The sequence below is a fragment of the Suricata suricatta genome, chromosome 11 (assembly GCF_006229205.1).
Source record: "Suricata suricatta isolate VVHF042 chromosome 11, meerkat_22Aug2017_6uvM2_HiC, whole genome shotgun sequence".
NCBI lineage: Eukaryota > Metazoa > Chordata > Mammalia > Carnivora > Herpestidae > Suricata > Suricata suricatta.
The window spans coordinates 95,162,910-95,173,026 of record NC_043710.1 but is presented as its reverse complement, the minus strand read 5'-3'; the positions used below and the strand labels follow the sequence as shown (position 1 = coordinate 95,173,026).

At 45.7% G+C, this 10,117-nt stretch overlaps 1 protein-coding gene across 1 annotated transcript in view; it reads right to left on the bottom strand.

The window, feature by feature from the left end:
* Positions 1–338: 338 nt before the first annotated feature.
* The window catches only part of LOC115272674, a 66,826-nt gene continuing 57,047 nt past the window's right edge, over positions 339–10,117 (bottom strand). The window contains exons 5-9 of the mRNA XM_029915679.1: positions 9,424–9,711; positions 7,024–7,080; positions 5,120–5,374; positions 1,445–1,554; positions 339–620 (exon numbers count right to left, since the gene is read on the bottom strand). Coding sequence (XP_029771539.1) covers positions 354–620; positions 1,445–1,554; positions 5,120–5,374; positions 7,024–7,080; positions 9,424–9,711 — 977 coding nt within the window. The 3' untranslated portion in view covers positions 339–353. The remainder of the gene's footprint in view (positions 621–1,444; positions 1,555–5,119; positions 5,375–7,023; positions 7,081–9,423; positions 9,712–10,117) is intronic.

Here is a 10,117-nt window from a genome sequence, read left to right as displayed (position 1 = left end):
CCCTGCCAAGTGCGCCTAGATCCCTGCAGCTGGGACCTTCCTGTCTCATTCACAGACCTGTGCCTAGTGCCAGGAATAACCCCCGGACAGAGTTGGGACTCACTACTTACGTGGTGAGTTCATTCTTGCTAGACACTCATTACTCTAGAGTGTTCTGGGCCATCTTGGGACCAAGTCCTAATCATCCCACTTGGGAACATGCCAGTCACTTTGTTCTGTTATGGAACTGAGGGTATTTAGGGCTCAAAAGAGACATAGATTTTACCTGTCCAGTACTTCCATTTTATAAACACATACACACACACACACACACACACACACACACACACACACACACACATGGCTTAGTGTTGTTAAAGTTTCTGCCTCACATGATAAAGCTGATGTGTTAGTAGCAGAATGCAGGTTGAACATGTACTTGTTTGGGGCAGGTGAGGCGTCCCTACCTTAGCACTGAGTTCCAGTTTTAGGTCCACACTGTAGCCAAGGTCCGTAAGCAGCTTCTTCATCCCTTTAATGTCAAATTCAGCCCCGTTCCTGGGAGGAAGGTGATCGAACTTTGTATTGCATATGATGAGAGCCAGACGAGTACGATCCTTTTTCTCCTTTATTGGGTAGATCTGCCGGAAATGGATAGGCAGTGAGTTCAGTTCGCCTAACTCTCCTGTTAAACCCTTACCCACCAGTCTCTGTTACTGTGCTAAGCGCTCATGTAGCTGTCCTGTCCCCTGAACCAGAAGACCCTGCCTTCCTATCTCTTTGCAGTGGATTAAGTTGGCAATGGAAAGAATTGCAAATTGGGAGTAAATTATCTTTGAAGAGCCTGAAACTGGACCCAGTTACTGGGACAGTTACTCAAGAATCTTGAGGGCACTAGAATATTTCCTACCATCTCTTCTTCTCTCTTCTCCACCTGGTCACATCTTTCCTAGCAGTCAAGATTCAGCTCAAATTTTGTCAAAGCCAGGAGACACCTGCCAGTGACCCCAGGTAAAAATGAAAGCATCAACGATCCTTTGCTTTTGGTAATGTTATTATTTTGGTACTGGTTTTTGAAAAGGTAGCAACATCCAGTGCTATGCAGGCTTTAGTTATATTTTTAAAATATGTTTTATATATAGGATTTTTACTAGAATGCAAATAATTAGCCACATTCTCTTATAAATATTTTGCTTCCATGACTATGCTAAAATTGTCATAAATCACAAATAGATACTAGAACCAGTAAATGAACAAAGTGAGAGGTCTGTGTTTTATCATGGAGCTGAAAGAGAATTAGAGTCTCTGTGAGGCACCATGATTTCCTCCTTGTTCAAAGCATCTATGGATAAGGTTACCACTGTCCCCACTCCCCAGACTTTGAAGTCTGTGCTATAGGAAATCTTGTATTTCCTAAGAACAGTGGTCTCTCTCCCATTCTCTGTTTCACGGACGAGCACAGCACCTCTTCGGCCTTCTGCTTATACAGTTTCACGAACTCTTCCTGAGGACAAAGCTTGAGCGTATCTGTCAGTTCTTCTGTCTCAGCTGGCCCAGGCGTGTTTTCCCCCAAAGCTGCAGGACACAGGATGCGACATCAGTTATGCTATCTGCCTTTGTGAACCAGTTACCACCTCAGAAACTGACAAAGAAGAGACATCATTGGAAGAAGACTTTTTTTTTTTTTTTTTAACACATAGGGGTTATAACTGCATCTAACCTCTAGTGTGAGGCCATGTATTTTGGCTAGGAAAGATGGGAGGAAATTGTTAGTAGAGAAAGATCCACCTGAAAGTGCAATAGCAGATTCTTATAATTCTGGAGAATATACCTTGATGACTTGGCGTCAAATTTAGCCTTTTTATATTTTGCAGAAGCAATTTGATTTTTTGAGTGGCTTTACTCTAGGGTCCTCTCTCCTCTGAGTGGACTTTCTATCCTCTCTGAGCAAGACCATACTGAGCTAATATTTATTGGAGGGCTAGCCATTAGAAATGTCATTGGGCCACCTGTGAAATTCAGAATTTGGGAATGTCCATGTTAAAAAGCTAACAAGAAACAGATGACATTACTTAAGATTAGCACTCTATTTCAACTTGATAAATCCATACTGCCACCCTTTCAGCATGTGTTACTGGCCACAACTCAAGCACTAGATAGCCAGGTGTGGCTCGTGGTCGTACTGGGGGATGGTGTACGTTCTGAATCCACTCCTACTTCATACAACACACACCAAACATGTAATGGAACCATGAATTGTGTCCCATCCAGCTAATACCCAGATTCTTGGCATTTCCAGAGAAAACAGGCTATGGTGACTCCTCACCGAGTTGTGAGGTCAGCTCTTCAAAGGAAAAATGCTATCTAGTAACTGTCGCACTGTGTCCAGGGTCCCAAGGACAATTGAATGGCAGATTCTGGCATGCTCAGGGGGTCCTTGCCCCCAGGGTGCTAAATAAGCAGCACTAAATTTTCAACCCACGTTTACAAATGTGAGAAAATCCCTCCTCCCACGTGGAAAAGTTTGTTTCTGACTTACCCTGACCTAATCCCTGGAGAAATACAGTGCTCTCTGACCCTGCTTGGCCTTGCTCGACAGAGATTGTGCAAGACACTTGGAAAGTCCAGAGCTCTTCCCCTCCCCCAGAGGAATGAGGAGGAAGAAGTCATAAACAGAATTTAGAAGTTTGCCCAGAGCTGATATAACAAGGATTTTGTCAACGAAAAGAGTAAAACCTTTGTGTTCACTTACATGAAGCAAGCACTTCTCTGATTTTCTTTTATTTAAATGAGAAAAGTAGTGGTATCCTGTATAAAACGTTCAGTTTATAATTTACAGATTTTTTCTGTTCATTTGTTTCCATTAGTTTTTAAATAATATTTTCTTTCTGATAAATGTCTTTCTAAATGCTAAAAACCTGAGCTCTGGAGAGGCAACAAATTACAAGTCTTTAAGGAAACCCAGCTTTCTGAACCTTTCTTGAATAGTGACATATGCTCTTCCTTTGTATTCCAGAAGATTCCACCAGCGGGAGGACATCCAGGGTCCTGGGATACTGTCTGGTCAGAGAGTACGTTTTCTCATCAAAAATGCTGTTTCTAGGTTGTGTCCAAGTTTGGTGAACACTCTTCACTTAACAAATGTCAGCTCCTAATGACCATTATGTATCTATGAATATTGTGTTTGCAGATGAAACTGGGAATGGATAGGATTTCCATCTCACATCTAATAGTAAGATTGGCATGGAGATGAATCTGTTCATTACAACATAATAAATATTATAGGGCAGCCTGCTTCCCAAAGGGGGTTCCACTTGCCTGGCAGCATGGCAGAAAGAAAGGAGAGAATTAGGAGTTTAGATAAAACTTTCAATGTGTTTGTCTTGTCTGTTACTTGAGGACATGCTCAAGGAACCCCTTAAACTACTACAAAAAGAGAGAGCCTGGTCCCAGGTCAGACAAAACCATCCCTTTGGGAGGTAGGACCCTGCGAAGTTATTTTTTCCTAAGAATAGCACTGTGTGGCACGTTAGCGTGCCCAGTATGAGTGTGTTACATGAAATGAAGAAGTAGCTTGGGTCCTTCGCCCCGCCCTGTCTGCTCACTACCATGTTAGAACCCTCAGAACCTTGATTGTGTCCAGAAGGCCTGGCCAAGGTCTTTATGTCCTCCTGGAGTCCCGCTCACCCCGCTTCCCCACCCAACTGCATTCTGGGAGGGGTTCTGTGTGCAGGGGGAGCCCGAGGAGCACCTGCGCCTGCCTCCCGCCTGCCACAGACTCTGCTGATGGTCTGCCCATTTCCGTTTGATGTGCATTGTGATGCCTAGGATTGCTAAAATTATTCTGAAGCTCCTGTTACTTCAGTTCTGATTCCCATTTGCTGAATTAGCTCTGATTTTTTTTAATCCACATTGTTGCCATTCCATCTCAGATTTAAGAGAAAGTAATAAACCTGCCCAAGGACCAACTTAACCATTAATGAGGACACGGCCCAGGCCACCATGTTGGACGTCTGTCACATTGGCATGTGTGTCCTGCTGGTCAGGGATACTCCCTCTTCCAGAAAGGACTCGTTGTAAAAGCTCATTTGCTATAGTGGGGGCTCTACAATTTCTTTTGTCTTTTGTTTATTATTGCTTATTTTTATTATTGGTAACAATAAACTCTAATATTCAGGGCTGGGATTTCAGGTTAAACTCTGTAGTAAATTAAGTGTGCCATGAGTGAATTTGGACCCGAGGATATTTAGGCTCTCATCATATTTATAATTCAATCTAGACCAGAAGCTTAAAAATGTCTTCATAGGTTGGACGCATTACAGGTGTTCTCTTGATCCTATTTTGTAACTGGCAGAAATGAGTGAGCACTGGAAAGGTCTAAATATCAGAAGCAAAATAATGATTGTGATAAGTAATGTTGGCTGCCTGCGTCCTCTCCTGTGTTGATTACACGCCTGCTCTGCAGCCAGCACTCTGCTGAGAGCCCTTACCCTTCGTGAAGAACGCACTTGAGCTCTGGGCGAAGAGACTTGGTGGACTATAATCCTGTCTGATGAGACGGAAAGGGGTTAGAAGCAGAACAGAGCTGGTGGGAAGAATCAGGTGTTTAGCTCTATAGGGATCTGTTTTGTGAAGTCTGTGGAATCTTTAGGCGGCAATTTTGACCTCACAGCTAGGGCTAAAGGTATCTGCATCTCAGAAGGGAACTCTGGTGAAGAGCGACTCTCTTAGGAGTCATCAGCCTGTGCCTGTCATGACGTCCCCGGCTTCGGAAGAGGTGACCGAAATTGTCACCATTTCAGGGACGCTGAGACTGGTGCCCAGGGAGGTATAGATGCTTGAATGAAAGCAGAGTGTCTACAGTGACAGGACCTGGGTTCAAGTTCAGGTACTCCTCACTTCTGTGTCCACATAGCTCTTTCTGAGAGCCATGTAAGTATAAAGACTCCACTTCTTTGCTAATTGAGGATTGATCCCCTCCCACAAAAGACAACGTGGCCTCCAAAAGGACAATGACAGGCTGAGAGAAAGCTGCATTTTAGTAATGGAGATGGCAGGATTATAGAGGACCCAGAGGGGCCTTGGAGGGGACTAGACTCTGGACAGTTTGAGACACCCATTGTAGGTGACTTCAGTTTACCTTCCACACTGGTGGAACGCTTGTCCATATTAAGGAAAGTTTCGGCAATGGCTTGACCTGCCTCCTTGTGTCTCTCCCGCATTGAGTCCAGAAGGACCCGGGGCTTGTCTCGAGGTTTGGCATCATAAAATTCTTTCTTTTCTGCTTCCTTTAATTTCAGAACATCTTTCTTCACCAAGCCTTGCAAAAAATCAGTAAGGAGCTCTTTGCCCACAGATTCCAAAGTCTTAAGTGGCTTTTTGTCGTGTTTGTCTTCTGTAGGAAATACAAAGATTCCCTCACTACAGGCACAACTTAGAGTCTTGCCCTGTCTCTAGAAGGTTCCCCATTATGGGAAATTCCCGTGACAATGCCTTCTGACTATTTCACCATCTACCCCACAGAGTACCTGTACTCTTGCACTGTACCTGTCTGGTTCTCTTAGCCCATCAATTTCACACTGGGCCCATGGGCTGGTGTTTAATGATTCATCACCACCTAAGATGGGGGGAGGGGGCTTCTCACTTCTTTTCTGTGACACTGGGCCTAATGCCAACTTCCCGGCCACATACTGCTTTTACATTTCCCTTTCTCACAGTGATGGTGGTGGGCCATTTGTCCTATCTGCTCCAAGGAAAGTCTGTGCTATTGCCTAGTGCTGTACAGTTTTTCCCACCAGAATGTAAGTCTTTTCTTTACTCTATATTTAATGTCGTTGGTGAAAGCACTGTGTCCCAGAATCCACATCTCATTCCCACACCTTTGTGCTTAAAATACGTACAAACCTGTATATGCCTCCTGAATGTATCAGTTAATGAATAAATGAGCGAATGCATCCAGAATCCTCATGTTCGAAGATCTTGATCAGGATTCTCAATTGAAAATAATCTGATGATTAACCTTTCAGTATGGCAGCTTATGTTGACAGCAGGTTAATTTACTACCATGTGGGAGAGCAGTCTTTGCCATCTTTGCTGATCTGAGTATGGAATGTCATTTCCATCCCCACATTTTTGGCTAGCATTAGTTTGATGGTGGAAATTCCTAAATACCTATTCTTTCATATTTCATGTATTTTTATAAGATCAGTAAAAGCAGGAACCTTGTCTGTCTTATTCGTTACTCTCTATACAGTACATAGAAGAAGATCTGTGACACACTTGACATCTGTCAGATAGTTTTCTAATGACCTGGCATGCTAGCAATTTTGATGAAATTATTCAGTAAAATACTATTTTCACAGACATTTACCGCATGCATACTGAGTCAACTACTGTGATGTCTTTGCACCTATGAAGAAGTCAGACACTTTCAAGTTCCTCATAAAGCTGGAAGTCCAATGCGGGGGTGGGCGCAGGGAAGGAAGGAAATATTTGTTTTTAAGACAAGAAAAGTGTAGTAAATGGCTGAAGAATTATAGGCCATGATAGGAATAGGGATTCCGAAATAGGGTAGTAGAAATACAAGTGGAGAGAAGGATCTGGACTTGAGAGAGGGATCGATAAGCTTGGCCACTTCTTGAATGCTGGAAGTGAGGACAAAGAAAGAACTGAAGATAATTTCGGGTTTCTGGTGTGAATACCAGGGCGACAGTGGTGCCATTAACCGGGACAGAGGGAACTGGAGGGGAAGCAAAGTGGGGAGAGGGCGACATGCTGTCTGAAGGAGCCATGAGAGCCTGTGTTGGGTAGGCACAAGAACAGTGAAGTGTGTGTGGTTCAAGCGGGCAGTCAGGTTTGGGACATGGATTTAGAATTTGTTGGCATAAACATGGTAGTAATGCACATAGATTAAGAAGAGAAAAAGGCACCCGATCAATCCATGAGAATTCCCCATTGCCCGCTCACCCTGGGGTCATCCCATGAACCTATAGTTCAGGTCAGGAAAGATGCAGTTCGATGTTCTTGCTTTGAAAATACCATTACCTGGAAGAGGAGGAGCGGCTGCTGCACGGTCCGTGAGAGAATTTCCAGACTGCGAACCTGAGGAAAGATTCAGAACGTTAAAATAGTCACTTATCATCTCTCAGGAATCGCGTCCGATGTGTTGGACGCCCCCTTTGCAAGTACCTTCTGCGGGCCTCTTCGAGATGTGACTGAGAACCGCACCCATCACTGAGAAGCAAAAGCCCGGACACCCGACTGACGGGACAATCGGGAATCCGGACGTGCCTCTTCCATCTCGGCTGTCCAGGATCAAAGTGGGACTGAGACAGCATCACATGTAGAATCACAAGGTTTCTTACTTCACATGTTTCCAGGTGGCTCCTGGGGTGAGCCCTGCTGCCTGCCAGGCATGTGCAAGAGTGTCTACGGCAGAGCTGGGCGGGGCTTCGGAGGTAACGGAAAAGAGCAGGCATTTGCACGTGGACATTTAGCTGTGCCAACCCTGCCACAGCGAAAATGAGGCAGGCGACCTCCTCATTGACCTTCAATCAGTGTTAAGTCCTTTTCCCAAGGGTCATAGAACAGGAGACTGCTCAAGCCAGGACACGAATACAAGACTGTCTTCATTATCATCTGTGGGCTCTTAATCAGATATACTACTCTGCCAGCCCACAAAGGGCACTGCGTGATGACACGCGGGCCAAGATGCCTAACCACCACCTCTGTAACTGTACCTGCCCTGCCCTGGGCGGGGAGGGGCATAAGCCCGCCTCGGAGCAGAGAAACACTGGGGAGCCTCTGCTGCAGTATTGGGTTGCATAAAATCACTGCAGTAAATCCTCTCTGGTAACTTTTATGATTGTCAGGTGTAAGGACCAGGATTTAATATAAATCTGTTTAAGGTTTTATAAGGATCTCAGTATAACAGCCACCTGAGAAGCTTATCCGGAAACTTTAAGAAGTGGCATAAGCTAACAAATGAGAAGTCCTCCCAGACTTCATTTTATGGTACCTATTGGAGACCAGATTTCCCTATATGAGCTATGGTCCAATCTCCTGCTGCCAAGGGAGGAGAACCCTCGGGAAACCCCATAAAACTTCAAGCTCAAGTCAGCGCACTGCCCTTGACCCTTCCTTCCCTCCCATCTGGACTGCCAGAGTACGTGAACCATCAGTAACTTCAAGAGCATTTTCTGGAGGAGGCCTTTTTATGCCAATAGAAAGTCGGCCTTCTTATGACCAAGAAATTTCTCTTAGAGGATCTCTCCCATTAGAGCGAGCGCACCCAAATATTACATCTAATTGTCATGTTCTCTGGACGAGAGATGAGATGGAGACAAACCCCAGCACCCTCACTGAAGAGGATCCATGAGACAACTTGAGAGGCACCGCCCCCCGCCCCCCACGGAGTATCGCAGTGACTCATACAGCTGCCTCTAGGATTCATGGACAATGGGTGGAAAGGAATGGGACAAGGATGAGGACTTGGCTATTCTGAAAGTATTCTAGATCCCTATTGTTATTTATCGGCTGTCTCTACTTTGGGATGTGTCAAACGAAATAGTTACTGAAAGATGAATGAGAAATTTGTTAGCCATCAGTGAACGCCTGCTCGGTCAGTCAGCAGGCACAGGCCTCCCCCAAGCCCCAGGACAAAAGAACATCTTCTCTTTCTAACTGGCTTTGGCACGTGCAAAAGGGACCAGGGGCTAGACTCCAGGGTAGCTCCTGTCTTTGCTGTGGGGAGGTGACTAAGTGACCATAGGAGGGGCCGCCCAGATGTCTGAGCCCAGGATTGGACCCTCAGAAGGACTGAGGGTGGGGTTTGTGGACGGCTCCCAGAATGGCCCGCAGCCTGGTGGCACTCCAGTGGACAGTCTTACTCAGAACAAGATGCGAGGGCGTAACTAGCAAAGTCCACTTAAAGTCTCTACTTCTCTGTAAGCACTGAATTTACTCTGAGTGTTTCCCCATCACTGAAATATATTTTATTCCTCCTGGAGTGCAAAATTTTGGAGAGAGGTTATAAAGTGTATTTGATGGCAGACCTGAAGTCTTTATGTCTGATGGCTACCTAAGTCCCTTGGACTTTTACCAGAGAAAGAGAGAAGGAGAGAAAGAGACATTGGTTGATTCATTGCCTTAGCAGGATGTCTGGAAAATACAGCATGAAACTTTTCCAACTGTTCTCATTAACGTCAACAAATTAGTCACTGCATGTTCAGGATGGGGAATGAGCTTTAATCCAAAGAAGGCTACTGAGGCCAGGGACCAAAAAGGAACAGGAGACACCGAATGGAGCCACCAATAGAGAAATGGGGTTGTGGGGCCAGAAACAGGGAAGTTGTCTGCAAACTGACGTGAGCAGTGAAGAAACCCAGTGTTGGGCACAGAGACACAGAGCCTATGCGAACTTCGGTCTGAGTCATTGGAGCTTACTTGAGCAGAACTCCATCATCTCTGCAAGGTGGGTGTCCTCTTCACAGATGTACGTGATAGCCAGCTGGCATGCCCGTGGCCCTTTCCTCAGGATGATGTCGATCAGAGCCCGGGCCTTATCCATAACCGTAGCATTTTCACATTTTATTCCATCCATCTCCTCCTGGTTCAGCACATTGTTCCCAAAGAGTTCATCCAGCAGGCCATTTACAGTCCCTGTGCTGACCGAGTTGATGAACTGCTTCCTCTTGGTCTTCAGAACCTTGTCTGTTTGGAGAACAAGGGTTCCTCAAGTCATGAAAATGGCTGACGGCCTCTCAAGTCAGCAGCAAGGGTAGCCTCCTTGGGCTTTAATCAGTAGGACGCCCCCTTCACATGGTGCAGGGAGCCTGCAGACACGCATACCTCTCACTGACCCTGGGCATTGCCCCTATGTGTGCCCTGGGTTTCCTGAAATCACACTGACTCCCCACATTCCTATCGGGAAACCTGGCATGGTCCTGACATGCCCTGTGTTTACTCAACCCTGTCTGGGAAGACAAAGAAACAGTACTCTGTTCTCCCATTGCCCGTGGTACCGTCCTGGCTGGTCCAGCACCTTCTAGCAGACTACGGTCCTTCAAATTCAGTCAGGATTGCAAAGCCGTGGGGTACCAGCAAAGCCCTGGCTCCCTGCTGGCCATTGCACTTCCTC